The following is a 19903-nucleotide window of genomic DNA, read 5'->3' as shown; positions in this document are numbered from 1 at the left end:
TTTGTTCAGACAAGGACAAGAGATTCGCCTGTCTTTGAACACGTTTTTCGCAACATGGGTATAAGGTCTGGAAAAATGGGTTGTATGTGGGGTAGATCACTATTTGTACGTTGTACACACCTCATTGAAGCTCACTGCCTCTGTACTGGCACCTATTACAGAAGAAGTCTTAGAACTTTATGATCAGACATCTAACGATATTTCGCTTTTAAAATATGGAGAATTAAAAGTAACCAAGATTATTGCCATAGTTGAATGTTTATTTCAAATCATTACAATACATGTTCTTTGATCAGAATTTCGTGATATGGTGACTTAGAAGTTAGCATTAAAGTGATTTTTGTTTTTACTGGTTATGAGAGTGGCAGAAAAGAAAAAAAAATTAAAACTTTATGGATGATTTCTTGAAATTGTTTGTTTGTTTTGAATTTTGCGCAAAGCTACACGAGGGCTATCTGCGCTAGTTGTCTAAGACTAGAGGGAAGGCAACTATTCATTATCACCCTCCGCCAACTCTTGGGCTACTCTTTACCAACAGATAAGTATGTTTGGTGGGACGGGAATTCGAACCCACGGCCCTCAGAGTGCGAGTCAAGTTTCTTGAATTATCCGGGGCTCGATTCTTTACAGCGGATATAAGAAATAGCTCAATTTCGCTTTGCTCTGAAACAAACAAAATATGGGCCCGGCATGGCCAGGTGGGTTAAGGTATGCGACTCGTAATCTGAGGATCGCGGGTTCGCATCCACGTTGTACCAAACATACTCGCCTTTTCAGCCGTGGGGGGTTATATGTTATGGTCAATCCCACTATTCGTTGGTAAAAGAGTAGCCCAAGAGTTGGCAGTGTGTGATGATGACTAGCTGCCTTCCCTCTACTCTTACACTGCTAAAATAGGGACGGCTAGCGCACATAGCCTTCGAGTAGCTTTGCGCGAAATTCAAAATCAAACAAACAAAATATCCATATGCCTGTTTTAACCCTCGTTTTTTACTGGCGTATTGCTTTGGTAATGTAGGTGGCTCTGAAATAGAGAAGGGGTAGAAGGTCATCAGACGTTATATCTGTAGAGAATTTGAGCATAATTTGAATTTTGAAGAAAATCTTAAGAACTGTTTGTGGATGAAATGTTTTAATTATTTTTAGAATTTGAGTTCTGAATATGATACACAGTTTTGTTTAATTTGTTCGTAGTAGTATTTTTCAGGGTTTCCAAAATAAATCAATGAAGAATTTTTGAATTTTCCCAATAATTGTACCTTACATTTCTTACAGCATTAATTTGAAAGTGTCACTGAGCAACGTTATAGTGACAGCGTTTACTGTTTAGTAGCTTGTAATTTGTATGTTGTAAACATGGCGATATGTGTAATGACATTTGGGTTTTCTCGATTAAGTATAGGATTGACTTCTCGAGCTACTTCTGCTTTTAGGTAATATAATTAATAATGCTTATTTATAATTATTAAATTAAAAGAACTAGATAGAAGAGGATAGAAATGAACAGAAACGTTGCTTTTGAACAGGTTATCAGTATAAATACGTAATGCTTCTAGTAGTAGTGAAAGGCCTGCTACAGTAATGTTATAGTTGATGGTGTTTCCTAATGAATAGCCACAAATTTGAGCATTGATATACTTTAAACATGTGCATATGGTTTAACATAATGTTTTGTAACAACAGGACCCATTGTTTTATCTTGGCTGTTCCATCCTCTAAACTTAAGCTAAAACTATTAATAAATAAAAAAATTCAAAACAAGCCCTTATCATTCATATACTTAACAACCTTTCTTTTAAAAATCTGTCTTAGGTGAAGATGACTCTTACCCTGACAATATTAATATTTGTATCCTCTTGAACTACTGTTCTCACTGTTAAGTATGAAAAAAAGGTTATGCATCAACACTATTAATACCCTTCATAATTGTAGATGCCTCAGTCAGATCCATTCTAACTTATTCTTCCAAGACAAAACAATTTCAGAGATTTTATTCTCTTCTTTTATGACAACTTCCCTGTTCCAGATGCCATTCTGGTAGCTTTTCTCTGAACCTTTTTCACCAACTCAGTGCTTCTCCTAAGGAAAGGAGCCCAAGACTTAACACAATATTCCAAATGTAGTGGCTTTTACAATGAAATTTTTACCTCTTTTAGACTTGATGAAACTAAGTTGAATGAATGGCAATTGCATGTTGTTGTAGAAACACGAGTGTAAAGGATGATGTTTTGAATGTCATTTGCCTTTATTGTTTCATTTTCTGTGAACATTTTTTAAGTAGCATCTGTAAACAAAGAGTCAAATACTAAGTTTACACTATTCCTGTACACATATAGTCAACTATAAGTAATAAAAGTAAATCCTTAGAACAGGCAAAAACATAAGGAATAATGAAATGTAAGTTGTCACTGTAATGAGATTTAATCATTGAAATATCAACAATTGTAAATACGATAGCTAAAGCTGTTAACAAATACTACTGTAAACTACACTGAAGAAAAAGACAGACTTGAAACAAGTAGTATATTCTTTACATAAAATAATTTATTTTATGCTTACAAATGATTGGTAATAAAAATGAGACAGAATTGATAAATATCAAAGCATAATTTTTTAACACTAACAGTAAAATAGCATTAGTAAGATTTATGTAAATTTTAAATTCAAAATAATTAGATTCTTCAGAATGGATATAAAGGTTTGATAAAACTAATATGTTTCTGTATCATACATTTTTTTTATTGATTTTGTCCTTTTTTGTGTGAGGCCCATTTTGGAAATGACCTAAAAAAGTCAGGCTTTTTATCATGCTTTTTGATAACATATATTATTGAAACATGGAAGTGTCAGAGTTATCTTAGTCGCATTGTAAAAGGGGTTATGATATTAAAATCTCAGTGTGTACAGGTTAAGCCCTTTTTCCTTAGACAATACTATAATATGAAATGTTTTTCTAATGAAAACAAAGATATTTATTCTTGTTAATAATAGCTTTTTGAAATATATTGTGATTTTATGGATTATATATTCAACTCTAATTACTTCTATGAAAAGGTTTATTTATTATTTCTTACATTATTCATGTAAAACTGTTAACTGACTAATTACTCCAATATATGATTCAAATTAACTTTAGTAAAATTGGCAACTTCTGAACTCTGTGCTGCAACCTAGGTTTTGTCATGAAGTACTCCACTGCATCCTAAATTATGTTTCATATCAGCTTATTTTTATCTTATGACTGAGGACAACCAGTGTGACCCCAAGATAAGCTGAAGTTGCCAACCCAAAATGTCAGATCTTTACTCATTAAGAGCTGTGAATTATCATTAGCTACACATCAAGTTTATAAGAGAATAAAGTCTATGAATTACATTCACAATGAGATAGTAAAATGTTGAATAACTCATTATATTATCTAGTACATTATTATGATTAAAGGTTTACTGCAAATGACCTTGCAAAAATACATAATATTTAACTTTGCTATTTTTAGTCATATGTTGTACAGTAGAGTTTGTATGTTAATTACAATTGAGAGCTTACATGCTGTGGCAATTTTTTTTACCTACAAAAGAATGAGAACTGAGTAAATAGTGACTGGTCAATTTTATTTGAGAGCTGCTTTTATTCTGCGTATGACATGGGGAGTACTTTTGTTAAGAAAGTACTCAAAAAACAGTACATAAAGTACGCTCTTTAGCACTGGTGGAATGTTATGATGATGTAATACTGTAAGTATAGTGGACATTTTTGTTTTTATACTGAAATTATATCTTTTTATTATTTTAAGTTTCATTATAATTAAATATTTTTTAGTTTAATTTCAAAAATCAACATCATTTTTTATTTATTTTTCAGTGCTACACAATTTTTAGTAAATCACAAATGTCTCTTGTCATCTTCATTTAAACAAAGTGAATCACCTCTACCACCTCCTCCAAAACGTCCATTATCAGCATACATGCTGTTTGTCAAAGAGAAAAGACCAGAAGTGGTGCAACAGTATACTGGTAAGCTATGAATCCCAGTACACAGTAGAAAATAAAAAAAGTTTAATAAATTAACTTGAGTGTTTTCACTATTTCCTTATATTATTCTGAAAAATTAAGATACTTAACATGATCTTAATTACTTTGCTAATTAACTCTAAACACTTTTTAATGTTTGTAGCTTCTTTACTGACATATGACTTTGAAAAAATAACTAAAAATATTTAATCCTTTGGTTAAAAATATAAATATGTTTTGTAACCATAGATAATGGTGTTTAATAGCACCATTATAAGACTTGTGTTAAATCTTATAATTCAATAAGAAATAAATAATTGTTTTTGTTTTCAATAATTAAAACATCTTTTGCTTATTTTTTAAAATATATTTTGAATATCTACAACTAAGTTTAAAATTTTCTGAGGATTTTAGAAATAAGTAACTGAACAAAGCTGAATAAAAGTGACTTTCAAAACAGGTTGAATATGACATACAGGATCCCATCATTCTGAGTTTGGTGTTATCTTTCACACTTTTTCACGTTTAGGAAAAGGTTTTTCCACTTTGGTATTGCTTACCTTTTCTTCCTGATCCTGGTAGTTTGGAATAAATCAACTCGCATAATTTGGGATCAACTCACAAATATATAAATTGTGGTCCAAATGACTTAGGCACCAACATGGTATTTAGGGGTCATGGCACTATAATTCCAACCCTGAGCAGTGAGATGTCAGCTACCTGGTTGCAGGCATGGCCAATGATAATAAATCATGTTAAATTCCACCTGCAGTACGTGATTTAGGTGTCAGGTGAAGAACATTTTTAGATGTAGTGCAGTTACCCTACTTGGGTGCTAATCTTCTGTTTCTTTTGGTCCACTTATAATCTGTGCAGGTACATTATCTATGGATAATGCCCTCACTGGCCCCTCCACCTTATTGGTGTGGTATTCTACCTGTAGTGTGAGAAGAGGTAAGTATGTTTTGTAAGTTAGCATTTTCTTAACTTGAAAATGTATTTCTGATAATACTTACCTCCATTCACATTTTTCCACCTTTCCTCTCCACTAAGAGCTAGTGTTAGAGACTGCAAATTGGGTCAGTCTTGAAAACGTCTGCAGGAGGTGCTTGTATGCAGTACTAGGTTACAGAGTGCAATCATAGGTGGAGAGTGTTAGGAGATGGATATAACCAAAGGCAATTAAGATGGGAATAAAATACTGTCCTTATGTTACCTGTCCTAAGGAAAAAAAAAAAAAAACATATTTTTAAGATTAGTTGATAGGGGAGATTGTAACATGCATTGATTGTTTGTTTATCCTAAATTCCAATTGATTTATTGCTTTTCAAACCAGAAAGAATCCAAAGTACAGTAAGGAAGTTATAACATTAAGGAAAGTAGGTGTGAAAAAGTAAGAAGCTGAGGCTATTAGGGTAAATAATGATAATTCTCTGATACAATCTGCAGTTGTTCTGTAAAAAAATGTATCATTACTTTTATTTAATATTTTTCAACTTTTCACTGGACAGTGGTTATTTAACTACAGTTGTGTTAGGGTACAGAAAAGAAATATAAGGTTTTATAAGAAAGACTTGACATTCATTTTAGGGAGTTTGGGAGGCTATGCATATGAAGTATTTGCATAATAAGATAAAGTATTTCTGTTCTTAGCATGAAAATCACCTTTCACTCAGACTAACTCTGTAAACTATTAAGCAAAAGTACTTTAATAAAAACAACAAGCTTGTGGGGGTTACTAAGAGTTTTACAAAATTTCATAGAGATGAGCATGGTAGGTTGAGAGTTTAAAATTTAAGTTACATGGTCATTACAAAATTGATTGAATCAACTGGATCTGTATGCATTTGATTAAAAGTTTGAAGCACTGAAATATTAAGCTTACTAGAATCTATTTGTCTTTTTTTATGTGTGATATACACATATATCAAGACACTTGCTTTATTTATTTATTTATTTTTTCTCTGAGACAGACCTGAAAATAACTGAACAAGTGAAGGTAATAGCAAAGCAGTGGAATGAATTGGATCCATCACTTAAAGAGGTTTGTTTTTATTTATTTTTATACCAATTTGTTTTTAAGAAAAACAGCCATTTTCTGGCTGGTGTAAAGATGGTTTTAACACTACAATGTAACACAAAACATGCAGGCTAGGTTTCTAAAATATTTCCAAACATTTTGTTGGTGGCTGAAGGAGTAATTGATCACTCTTTTGAAAGAGAAATATTTATGCAACAAGATTGTTAAATGATTTATTGTAGAATCAAAGGACATTCAACATTTTGAAAAAGGGAATCTTTAACCCTTTCACCACAGGCAAATCAAAGTGTGCATGTCAGAACCTTTCAAAGAGTTACATTTGAAATTCAATTAAACTACACTATTTATAAATATATACAAATAAATATGACATCAAAACATAGTTAGTAAGTAAAGTTTTAATATGTACATTTAAATTCTTAATTTATAAGGAAGTATTTAAAAAATCTTTTACCTCCCTTAATATGAGACATTTGTTGTCAAGGGCTTCTCTAAGTTATTTATTTCCCTACTGAAATACAGAACATAACGTAAATTACACTTTATATATGTATGTTACTAAGGCATATTCTCCTTTTTTTAGTCTTCAGTTGTATTTGTTTACAGAGTCATAAACTAGAAAAACAGTTTCATTTGCTCTGCCTGTCTGCTAATCTTCTTTTTCAGAAATTGAGAATAGTTCTCTGTGATGTTTTATACTGTATTATTTATAATCAATAGAAAAGCAAAGTTTTAATGTAACAAATGACATATATAACACTAGTTTCAGTTAAGAGTATTGTCTATTTCATCTTCAGTTTGAAAGTTTCTCTTGTGCTTCAGATTAATAATCTTTGGGAATTATTTTATGGCTCTTATGTCATAGTTAGAAAGAGAATTAAATTATGATAGTTTTAGGATGTTGTTTGCTTTATAGTGTTATTATTCCATGTTTTAAATGAATTATTTAAGAATGAATATTATTTACTATATAAGTACCGTTATTATAAGAAAGGCTTAAATTTTATTGGCAACTAACAGCAAAAAAGAAAACAACTAGATCAACCAAGGTAAATACAATATGTCTTATTTTTCCTTGTATATTTTCTTTTAATTATAAAATGTACGATGTAAAAATATGAAACTTTTTAAGTTATACAAAGTAAGATTAGTTAAGATAATTAAATAATAATATAAATTTTTTGTGAGGTGTGCTTACAAGCAGCTCATGTATTACATAATTCAGTGTGGTAATGCGAGCTACTTGTTCACTGCTGATTTACAACTTGTGTGTAGTAGTTATTATTAGCTAGACACAGTTCAAATAGCAACAACAGTAAATTAAGTATAAACAGATATAGACTGTTACAAATTTTAAGCTATATAGGTTAAACTAAGTAGCTTCCTCTCATGATTTTGACATGAAAATCACTTTGCATTCAAAACAGTCAATAGTTGGCTCTGTATATTTGAACAAATATTTAGTAAAAATACTTTATTATAAACCTGACTTTCTTTTTTTAATAAATATTTATAATGTTTATTTAAAACTTAGTAGATTTCTTGAATACCATAGAGCCTATTACAAATTATAATATGGAAACTAATGGTTACTTTGTGGTTACAAGGCTGGAAAAAACTAGTGTTCGTAATAGAAGTCAGTGTTCATACTGGTGTTTGAAAACCTTGTAAAGTACTTGAAAATGAAAATTGACTTTAAAGGTCTCTGAAAGTCTGGAAAATTTAAGGTGTTAGAGATGAGGTCTTGAAACTTGAGTTACATATAGTTTTTCATGTAATCCTTTTCCTGACATGTAATATTGTCTGGTGTAACTTATTACAGAGTTCATTCTGACAGTTTTACATCCCTTTAATTTCATGGTGATGCAGCCTACATCGTAGTTTTAATTAATGAAATGTATACGTTTAGAAGTTACCTCTGCCAGTCTAAAGTGGTCTACATTTGACCTTGAAGACCACAGAACCTGACAATTTTCTGTTTTTATAAAGAATGCTGTATGCATGTTAACTGTTTGAACTTTGCATGGGTTGGTAAATATGAATAGAGCTTTCTCATATCTTTTAGGCCAAGATTTGACTCACTGGAATAATGGGGAAGTGTGTCTTTAGCAATAAAGTGAGTGGGTCCAGTGCTTTGAACCTGATAAGCACAAGAAAATTTGCACAGTTAATAGAATAACACTATATATAAGTAGGATGGACAAATATTTGCTGAAAAGATATGTCAAAGGACTAAAACACATTCAAAATGTGAAAATATTAAGGAAATCAAGAAATGGAATAACTGTTACATTGAAAGATTTCTCCAAAGAGCCAAGATCTAATCCTAATCAGTGATAGTAAGAAGTTGGGGGCCTAAAGATAGTTTAGTTACCTGCACTAAGCCAAAACCTATTTAGCACTCTGTTATCAAAAAAGACCTTGAAAGCCAAAATTGGATAGACATTGTATATACAAGTGTCAATTCCTACAAATCCCAAGAAGAGGTTTATACCATGTTTTTCTCAACATTTCTGGATAGCAAAGTGCTATCAGTATTTTTATTTCTTCCTCTTTTTTTTTATAAAATGAGTCAACCTGCTCCACCTGATGTCACCTGTATATTCCTCCTGAACATGCTGAACCTGATTGGGCTGACAAGGAATATGATAGCCTTTTCCTTCCACATGATTTTGCTGTGTATTCTTTTGCCTCTCCTGCAAAATCAACTATGCCTAATAAGGCTATTTTAAGACATGATTTTTCAGGTATATTCTGTTTTATCTCTTTACTCAATACTTTATAATCCCTTTCCTTCTTTGTTACATGATACCTCCTCCTTTCAGTGTTTTGTTCTTCCCCATTCCCTTGCTAGAATGCCTCATCCTCCACAGGCTTAAGACCAGTTTATTTTAGCACACCATCAGGTTGACTTTCCATTTTTTGATGTTCAGCAATTGGAATTGCTTTTATCTATGTGAGTTGCTGATCCTGTTTATTTATTGCATGCACAGATTTTGCACCTTTATTATGCTGTCAACTCTCCTATAGTATGAATACTTTTTTCAAGATGCTTCACCATAATCTTGAGGGGATAATTTCTCCCTGATTACCTCCACATTGGCATATTTATCATTCTTGGTTCTTTACTTAAATGTGTGGTTTCTCTGTTGTTGGGATCTTCTGGGGAGAGAAGCAGTATTATCCCAAGTTTGTTTATCACCTACTGTGGAATTTACTTATGGCCCTCTTTCTCCAGCAGTCTGTTTTTGGTAATACTTCTGAGACTTTGGAATCCTGTGTGGAATAGGTGAAACAGCAATTAACCATTTCATTTTTGGTTAATCACTTGGTATTTGTCATGTTGTGTGCCCTGTACTGGGTGTATTAAGTCTTGTCTGATATTGTCTTTCATATCCCAACAAAATTTATCTGACAGAGTGGTTTCTAGATCCTCTTAATTTCCAATAGCTATGTATTTAGTGGGGTACTCCTCATCTGGATTCATTTGCCAATGGCTCTGTTTTTTCTCCAGTTCCTCATGAACTTGGACTGACTGTTGATGTGTTCAGTAAGGATTGGAGCAAGAAGTACTTTTATGTAAATCCTTCCATCCATCTTCTTCCAATGATGTTAAGTACTTCTAATTGCTCCTTACTGGTCAGCAAAACCATGGTTTCCATGGCTGCTCCAGTTCCAGTCTGCTCCACCAATACCTCTTACTTCATCCTTTCTTCTTTCCAGTTTTTTATATTCTCAATCTTCATGCCTGGTTTTTATCTAGTTCTTGGCAAGAAAATTGTATTGTCCTGGCTTTTTGCTTTGTTTTTAGCTCATTCTAGTAGACCTTCTTCTACAGATGTCTATCAACATAAGTGGAACATTTTACACCATTGGTATTTGGTCAGGAGCTTCCATCTACTCATTGCATTGTTTTTTTCTTATGAATTTTCTTACTTGGTTGTTTTTGTTTTCCTGGGATCACAGAGTTTTTTACTTTTCTTATCCTCTTTCCTATTGTTGGATTCCTTGTGGATTCAATTTCCTCTTTGGCACACAGCCCTTCCAGATTGTGATATCAGTATGGTCCTTCACTGCCTTACTTTGCCTCCATTTAAACATCTGTCCTCATGTTCAATTTTTCACTTAATCTCATAAGACTTATTTTTCTCCTCTTTACCTGTGAACATTGGAGGTCAGATTTATTTGCCATTGATGCTCATGTACCCTTTATCATAACACATATGTTCTTCTCCACTTGTTTCGCTCTTTCCTTTCCAAAATTTCTGAGGCTTATAAGGGTATCTCCTCATTTTAGCCAACTTTCCTTTCTATATACTTGATCTGACCTTTATAGCCTACTATGTCATGTTCATGCCTTTTGTTGTTATATTGTATGCATGGCTTTTTCCAAGGTGCCTGTTCTTGCCTCTTCATTCTATGAAAGGTTTCCTTCATTTGTGGCCTTTCTCTTTCCACCATTACATATTGAGTTGGCTTTTGATTTACTTGGCTCATACTTACTTGTATACTTTTTCCCAATATTTGTTCCAAGAGTTTTCCTATCAGATTAGGCACCTTACCTTTTCCCTGGTGTCTCATTTCTGTTGTTCCTTGAAGTTCTTCAATTGGGCATGTAGACCACATCACATACATTCATCACCTACTGTCTATATTGGATCACGCTTTCTTTATTATTGGGTTATTTTTTTTTTATCTGTGGCCATTTTCAGGCTTCATTGACACTCTGAGTAAGTTATCATTTGTACACCTCTTATTTTTCAGGAGCATTTCTCTTTATTTTACCCTGTATTACTCTATGGTGAGCAGTGCCTGGCCAAGTATACTTTATATAGTCAAATCTGCACTATTAGGCCATATCTAATTCATATTTAAAATTTCCATGGCCACCTAACAATCACTGTTGAGATGAGGTGTTTCACAAGATCACTTGTTTGTTTTTCCTTACGATATTAATTTGTTTCATATGGACTGTACTTACCTGTGGACTTCATGGGTAAAGCAGAAAGCTATATTCTGCCATTCCTTTGAATGAACAACTTGTGTTTGGTCTGCTTTTCAAAATATGGTTCTCATGATCACCCATTGTAGTCTTTGGTTTTTACTTTCCTCTGGTCTCTCCACCACATTTTCTTCCTCCTTTTTATTTCAGTGGAGTATGGGAGTTGTTACTACTTTTCAGTTCCAATTCATTGAGGTGGTGCACCATGAAGGCATTCTTCTGAATGTAGTAGTGATATGTGATACAGATAATGATGAAACCATTCAACTGAGAGTAATGAGGTGATGTTTTGCTGGTGTAGATGATGAGACATCCTTCAATTTGATACCCCATTTCTATTAGGTTTTATCTCGAGGGATGTTGTAGCTTTGGAGTGAGTCATCAAAATTGTAGTTCACCCCTTCAATTATGATCTCTCATCTTAACCTCATATGGATGTTGTTTCTCAGTAGCTGAGTTTTGGATTCAGAGCTAAACCAGTCAACATGTATTACAGGTGTTTCTGTTCTTTCACCCAATTATAACCATGTTCACTTTACCCATGTTGTGAGTCATAGTGGTGGTACTTGCAGATTACTGTGATTCATTCTCTTACTCTATTCCTCAATCCTGTCAGATTAGTTTTGAGTGTGAGTGATTACTTTACAGGAATTTCTTTCTTATGCCAAACTTCTGGTTGTTGGATTCACAGATCAGTCATACAGTTTATCATATTGCTGTTGTATGCCCTATTCATTTATCTGTAGGTACAAGATTTCTCTCCAGTCTGCTGAACCTGAGGTGAAGATGGTATGATCCTCTTTTCACCAGATGGTTAGGTTTGGAATTGCAGTTGACTTGCTGCTTGGATGATTCTTTTTCTTACACCCACATTGATGTCCATTCTCACTGGGTGAATTTTGGATTGCAGTTAACTCTCCATGTATGGTCTTTCACACCTTAGCCACTCTACACAGAGGGGCATATGTTTTTTTTTACTTTCACTCACATTCACGTAATTTTTGGAATTGGGACTTAGATGTCGTGTGGTTCATTTTTCTCTTCTTTTTGGATGTGCTTCCATTTTCTATCCATGTTTGCACCACCTCTTTTCACACTGGGCAAAGAGCATGCCTGGTAAAGATGAGGTGCAGCTTCCCATGTATGATATTCTAATCCAAAGATCTTTTTTAGATTGTTCTTCAAAATCTTTCATAGGATACTTGTTTCTTTCCCTTGCACTGGTCCCTCCACCTATTCAGTGTAGGATTCTAGTTACTTATGTGAGAGGAGGTGATGGTATCATATTGTAAGTTATAATTTTCCTATACTGAAAATGTTTTTCCAGTGAGAGGTTATTTTTATGTTGCAAATATGAAAATTTGCTTGATTAAATATTTAATATTACAATCTAGCATAAAGTTGTGATCGTTTTTCCACATTATATTTTAAATTAAATTTTGATACTGGTAGGTATCATCACTGAGCCTCAGTAAACTGATTGCAGTGATTTTTTTAGACTTTGTCAGACATTATGCCAAAACTTTTGTTTTTTTTAGCAGAAAGTTTATTTCTTTATTGTTATTTTTTATGTTTCTTATACCAACCTTTTTTGTTTAGTTTTATGTAGAACAAGCAAGAAAGAATTTTGTGGAGTACCTAAAAACCCATCAAGATTATATTTCTAGTTTGACACCTGAAGAGCGAGAAACCATGAAGAGAAACAAGGTCGACAAAAAGAAGAAACTTGATAAAAGACGGTTGAAAACTGTAAGTTACCTTCAGTTTAATGGAGTCTGAACAAATAACTTTAGACATTGTTATGAAAGATAGTTATAACAATTAAGGAGTATATGTACTGTACTGTTATAATAATCAATTATGGTATCAGATATTTCGATTTTGAAAAATAAACTAGTGTAAAGTATACTTTTGTTCTGGTTACCAGTTTACCAATTTTCAACACAACAAACTTCAAATCACAAGTTGGTTTTCAGGGTCAAGAACATCTATCACACATTTTAACAGTTCATATGTTCTATAATTTTATAATCCAGTGTGAGTTAATCACTTTAAAGGTCTAAAGTATTCCATTATTGTTTTAGGAATTAAGCTTGAAGAAGAGTCAGAGATAGTTACTGTGTAATTTACCACAAACAAAAAGGTATTTCTGACAATGTACAACTACGTATTATAACTTCTTGAACAGTCTAATATTAAAGTGTAGTGAATTTATTTTAGGGTATATTGTAACTATTTTTATTATATTGTTTGAGAACTCCCTTTCTGTAAATAGCAGTTAATTATACAGATGTTATTTCTTTCTGCTTCAGGCAGGTTTTCTTCCTGATTTTTCTCAATTACATTTTTTACTGTACCAAATACTTTTCTTAGCTTCATTTTATCTTATTTATGCTGCTACAATTAATATTTATCTTCCACCTCTTTTCCTCACTGTTCCATTTATACTTAAGGATTTGCCTGCTGTGATGAATGTTACCTTCAGGCCATTCTCTCCAAACATGGCTTAGCTTTTAGGACTTTCTGTAGTTGGACTCTGCTGATTGTTCACTATCCACTGCTAATTGGGTCTCACAGTAAGTTCTTTTTTTTCATTGGTTTGTTTCTTTTGTTTTGGATTGATTTTAATAGCCTACATTTTAGTGGTCATGTGATATACTTTTGATTTATTTGTTTCTTACCATCTTTTACTTTTCTTCTGAATAGGATTCAGATGATATTCTCAGTCCTGCACATGTTGTGGGTTGCTTGGTTCCATTAAATCCAGTTTTCATGTTTCCTCCACTTACTCTGCTCTTTTGTCTGTGATTTTTTTCCCTTCCTCCCTTACTCATTGGGTTTAGATTGTGATTTGATTGGCCTTTACTTTATTTTCTCCTTTTTTCATCTTCACTTCCTGGTATCTTCACTCCTATCATGCACCTTATTTTTTCCTTGCATGTCTACCATGCCATCAGTTGTAGGTACTTTGTCTGTCAAGTACTGGGACTATATCTTACATGTTCATCTCACATTCTCTGCTTTGGGTATTTGTTTCTTCCTTATTGAAGTACCATAATTCACTTCTACCATCATTCATTGTTTTATGGGCCTGTAACTGGGTAAGTTACCTTTTTATGTGTGTGTGTCTATATATATATTTCAGGTTCATGTCTTTCTCTCTTTTAATGGATCCTACTCCGTGGGGAGTGGTGCCTGAAGAAGTATTCTTTAAATGCTCAAACCCATACTTGAAGCCATGTATACTTGTATATAATGATTTTATGGCTACACAATGCAGAGATACAGTGCTCTTTGAGTTTGCTTGTAGGTTTATCCTCATGATAGAATTACATCATAAATTTGCCCTACATATGTAAAGCAGAAGAGGATAGCTGCCCATATCCGTCATGTCTTGTATTGAATAAATCAGTATGGTCTGCTTTTACAGATAGGGGTTTTGTGGTCATCCATTACATTCTGTCATGTGTTATTATTCATATGGAATTGCTATTGCATTTTTAACTCCCTTCCAAGTAAAACAGAATATAGAAATGTTTATAAAATCGTTCAGTTGATAGTAGAGTGGTGGTTTTCTGCTGGTGTAGATGACATGATACCCTCCAGTTTGACACACACAAAATAAATGAGAGTGAACTGTCAAAGTTGCAGTTCACCCCTTTGATTAAGATCCCTCATTCTACCTCCATGTGGATGGCAGTTCCCAGTGGCTGGATTTTGATTTAGAGTAGAACCTATTAAAATAAGTCCTCACACATGTACCACAAGCGTCTATATTCCTCCTTCGTTTTTACTCCATCAGTGTTGTGGGTCATGGTGGAGGTACTTATGGATTATTACTGTTCTTCCCTTTGCTAGTAGCATCCTTGGAATAATAAACATTAATAATAATGTTTATTATTCCAAGGATGCTACTATATTTAGGGTGGTTCTAGTCAATTTCACATCTTAGGGAGATGGTTTACACTATGCAGATGCCTTTTTGATACCAGATGTCAGGTTCTTGAATCAGCCTATCAGTTTATCTTATTAACATGTGCCCTGTTCGTGAATTGGTGATGGGGACTAGGTACCTTCTGGTCTCACGAACTTGAGGGTAATATGGTGCGATCCTCTTTCATACCCCTGCCACATGGTTGGGTTTTAGATTGTAGTCAACTTGCATGTGGCATGATCTTGTTTTTTACCCACTATGTAGATGTCGGTACCTGGTTTCTAGGTTTTGGATTATAGTTGACTTACTGAGAGTATGATCTTCATGCTTCCCTCACATGAATGTTGGTTCTTAGAGGCAAATCTTTTTCATTTTGCCTACTGTTATAGTTTGTGCAGTTGAGGTTCATAAATATTGCATGGTTTAGATTACTTTTTGGCCATATTTCTCTTTCACTTGGATATGCTTCTCTGTTTTTCTGCCCATAGATGTGACATCTTTCTACAATGGTCAAAGATTATACCTGGTTCAGAAATAGTGTAGTCTAATATATATTAGAATCTGACTGTCTCATCTTTGGGAGTATCCTTTGGATGCTTTCAAAGGGTGCTTTTTTCTTCCCTTTCACTGGTTCCTCCACGTACTCATTGTGGGATTCTATATATTTATGTGAGAGGAGATAATGTACTATATCAGAAGTTATAATTTTTCTATACTGAAAATGTATTTCTGAGAAGTACTTACCTCATCTCATGCTTCCCACCTTTCCTTCTCACTGAAAACCAGTGCTCCCATTCTCCATCAAAACTCAACATGGTAGTTTGCTAGAAGTTAATAGAGGGAGTTGCATACATTAAGATGGTATGCCATGCACTTTACTGGTGGAGGGTTTTTGCATGATGATTTGTGTGAGAGACTCATAGGAATCAGTCAGTTGGGGCTATATAGAAGGCTTGTGGCATGTGTAAACATTTTTTTGGCATATAAATGGTTAAAAAATTGTAAGAAAAAGGTGATAAGATCACAGATTGAACTGTAGGTAAATGCAAAACCAAATTCTCTATTAACTTATTCATTAATCAACATCACCATAACAGCTACAGTGTACCTTTCTGGTCATATGCAACCAAATGCTAATTTAAACAATTTACTAATGCATTCAAAATTCTCAGCAATTACCATTTAGTAATATATTTTAATTTAAACAAATTCTCCTTGTTGCTTAGCTAATTCTACTGGAAACGCTATTTTAATCTAATATTTAATAACTTTATTATCGTGTAACACAGTACAAGTTGTAGTAACCTTAAATTTAAAAGGACAAAAAAAAATCCTCAAATGATCTAATATTAACTTTAATTTTGTAACTTTAAACTTAACTAATTACATTTTCAACTTTAGGCTAAAGTTATTGAAATAATACTTATTTTTCTCTAAGAATGCTGTAACCTACGACTACAATTTTATTTTTTCTCAGAGCTCAAATCAGCTTTCTTCACAGCTCCATAACATTTTATATAATCTGTATAAGTGTAATAGTACTGTGTGTTATCTGTCCATGTAACTACTTATCTATATAAATATTATAGTACTGTCTGTTATCTGTCCATGTAACTACTTATCTATATAAATATTATAGTACTGTCTGTTGTCTGTCCATGTAACTACTAATTTTTATAAATATAATAGTAATGTCTTCTGTCTGTCCATGTAACTACTAATTTTTATTAATGTAATAGTAATGTCTTCTGTCTGTCCCTGTAACTACTGATTATGCCATAAAGCCCACAAAGAATCTTAGGCTATACTTTCATTTAATCAGTTTGTGGATTTTCTTTGCATATAGATGCTTTATACATTAAGAATGATTGAAGTAATAATTAATATATATTTGTTACTCTATGGGTATAATAGATATTTGTTGTTACTTTATTAATATTTTTATGCTTATAGTGAGAGCCTGTTGCTGTCCCATCTTATGATTTTCATTTTCATAAATTCTTAATAATGTTAAAAATGAGAGAAAAAAGGAAAGCCTGGCAAGGATGTTTGCCTCATGATTTCATGATGACTTTTCACACTCCTGATTGGGTTCATGGAGAGATAATACAAATGTTCAGTTTTGCATTTTGTGGATTTTATGGACATTTTTGCAGTTTTTATCACTATTTTGCCCTCTATTGATGACCCTCACCAGGTTTGGCATGAATGTTTATTGGGTTCTTATGGAGATACATACAAACTTGCAGCTTCACATTTTATATTTTACAGTTTTTATGGACATATTTACTTGTTTTACAATAACATAAAATGGAAGGAACTTTTCAAGTCCTAAGATAATTTTTTTTTTTAATCATGAATTTACATAACTTCCATTCAGGGAATGGGTACTCCATCTAGTTTTAAATAAAATAAGAATGATACTGCAGCTTACAAGATATTCTATGAGTCATAATCTTTGAATTTTTTAACAGAGTCTTGTGATTTTTTTCAAAACTTCCTTAGATTATAGCTAAAACTAATAAAGACTCATAAAATAAAAGTGGGTAGTACTTTTTTTCTTACTGAATGGGAAATTCAAACATAATGATTTTCATATTTTAACATTATTTCAGAAATAAAAATGACAAAAGATGTTGAAAAATAAGGACTAGTGATGAGTTTGTAAGTTTTTTCTTTCTACTTTTATATCACTCATTCAGTCAGTCTGGCTGATGTTAGGTGACTATTTACTATGTAGATTACAAAAACATGAGAAAGAGTTTTAAACTATATGTATGTATTTCTTGTTTTAATCCAGCGTAGGCTTCTTAAGACATGCAAGTGTTTTAAATGAACTGAATATTCTGATATCCTATCCTATCTTCTCACTAAAAAGCTTTCTTGATTAGTTCTGCCTTCTATCAGTGCAGTTTTCACTTCCCACTTTGTCACTTCCACTTCTTTCTGCATGTCTACATGCAAATGATCAAGCAGTAGCCCTCCACCAATAGGAGTTCAACAGTATCCCTATTGCAACTAGTACTTTCTGTAATAATGCATCTGCTAATCACTTCTCACTTGGCTGCCCTACTGTATATATGTATTTGGTTTAGCTGACAATTTAGTTATATCCATTTGTGTTTATTCTTCAGTGTTCTTTAAGTTATTCACTGCTATTTTCTCCCATTTTTTTGTAATGGAGAATTACAATTTAACTTTCATTTCCTATTCTCTTTTCTCTAATTTATTGCTTTATGAGTTATACGCTCATAGTTTTGGGTAGACACAACTACCACTGATGTTGCTGCTATGGTGTTTTTCTCATTCACATAGCAGAGGCAGTAACATATTTGTAAGCTGGAGGCATGATGGCTATTTTTGGCAACATTCCATATAATCTGTATAATAGCCTGCCTAGGTGTGTCTTTGGAGCAGTTTATTTTTCCCTACTTATGCTTCAGTTGCTTTTCCCTATATTGGAATTTTTCCATTTGTTTATTCCATTATCCATTATTCTAAGTGTTTTATCCAACCTTTGCCTTTTTGTTGAAGTGGTTCTTTGGTTTCATTATATTGTTTTTCTGTTGGTTTTATTCTTAGAGGGAGAATTTCCTCTTCAACTTTGCTTTTCTGACATGTCTGCAATAAAGATTGGTTCTTCTAGGTCAGAATCTTATTTTCTTTAGGACTCTTTTACCCTCCTCTTCATTATGTGCAATGTACATGACACTTTTTTTTTTTTTCTATTATGAGATGTTGGGGCCTTCCTGTGTATTTGGAGGCTGGAGTTGTTTCAACAAGTCTCCATAATTTCATTTCCACTTATCTCCCAGTTATTTCACCATCCATTTGTTTTACCCTCAGTGAAATTTTGTTTCTACACAATAGTAATCAGTGGTGGCTCAGCTCTTATTTCTTCAGCATTCCTTCTGTGATTAAATTATTTCCTTCAGGGGTTTTCACTCCTATTTTGTGAAGGATAGATGTGTGTTGAATATGTCTCCATTTTTCATCCATCAAAACATTTTTTGTTCTTCACAGGTGGTTGTTTTAGTTTAGAGTGTTTTTGTTTGGCTTTGCCTTAGCTCTATCTCAACTAAGTTGTCTAGACCTTTGCTTGTCTATTTCCTTCACTGAGCTTAGTGTGCACTTTTTTGTCACTCTTCCTAGATGCTTCTTTTCCATTTGGGGAGCATTTCTTGACATTTTGGGGTGGAGAAATCTTTTTGACTCTGCTCTTCATATAACACTTTTGACACTTCTTGTTGTTCATTGAACAGTATGTTCCTTCCTACTGGCTCTTTAGAACAAGTTAGTGATGTTTTACACCAACAATTCTATGGTAGTATCATCCACTGTCATGTATGGTGTTATCTGTCTGAGTGTCTTTTGTTTTCCAACTTTGGATTTCTGTATTTTTGTATGTCATTGTATCAATTGGAGGGTATTTTGTGGTTCAGAGGCCATGAATCTGGTCGATGTTTAGCAATCCCAACCTGATAGGATTCTTTTTCCAGGGTAATCTTTGAATTTTTTTGTTTTTTGGAGGAGGTAGTGTGCTGTTTGGGGTGTCCCTGCTTTGGGTGTTTTTGCATCTTGTATTAATACATATGTATTACCTGTTTTTAGTCATCTGTTTTTTATTCTTTAGTGGATGTAGTGGATTCTGTCTGTCAGGATTGATCATGCCATCTTTATGCACTCAGCCTTCTGTATTCCCCTGTTGTAAGCTTTGGGACATTTTTTGTTTTCCATTTTGTTTCTGTGTTACATTCTCATTTTCTACTTATGTTATTTCATTCATCCTCCATTACTTCTCACCAGGACTTAGAACCTACATGTTGGTCTTTGTGCACTGATAGAGGGTAATACTAACTGAGAAAGCTTTTTGTGAGAGGAGATATCTATTTAGGAATAATTTTCAATTTAAGAAG

General features: G+C 33.1%; 1 protein-coding gene across 2 annotated transcripts in view; it reads left to right on the top strand.

The window, feature by feature from the left end:
* Positions 1-1030: 1030 nt before the first annotated feature.
* LOC143229377 (transcription factor A, mitochondrial-like) overlaps positions 1031-19903 on the top strand; it is a 37874-nt gene continuing 19001 nt past the window's right edge. Inside the window, exons 1-4 of one of the 2 annotated variants that reach the window (XM_076461616.1) lie at positions 1031-1433; positions 3862-4013; positions 5984-6054; positions 12653-12802. In XM_076461616.1, the coding sequence (XP_076317731.1) occupies positions 1357-1433; positions 3862-4013; positions 5984-6054; positions 12653-12802 (450 nt within the window). In that variant the 5' untranslated portion in view covers positions 1031-1356. The remainder of the gene's footprint in view (positions 1434-3861; positions 4014-5983; positions 6055-12652; positions 12803-19903) is intronic. The other variant, XM_076461617.1, reaches the window with a different exon arrangement.

Source organism: Tachypleus tridentatus, chromosome 10, assembly GCF_004210375.1.
Source record: "Tachypleus tridentatus isolate NWPU-2018 chromosome 10, ASM421037v1, whole genome shotgun sequence".
Lineage (NCBI taxonomy): Eukaryota > Metazoa > Arthropoda > Merostomata > Xiphosura > Limulidae > Tachypleus > Tachypleus tridentatus.
Note: the sequence above shows the minus strand (reverse complement) of the source record. Positions and strands in the feature narration are given on the sequence as shown.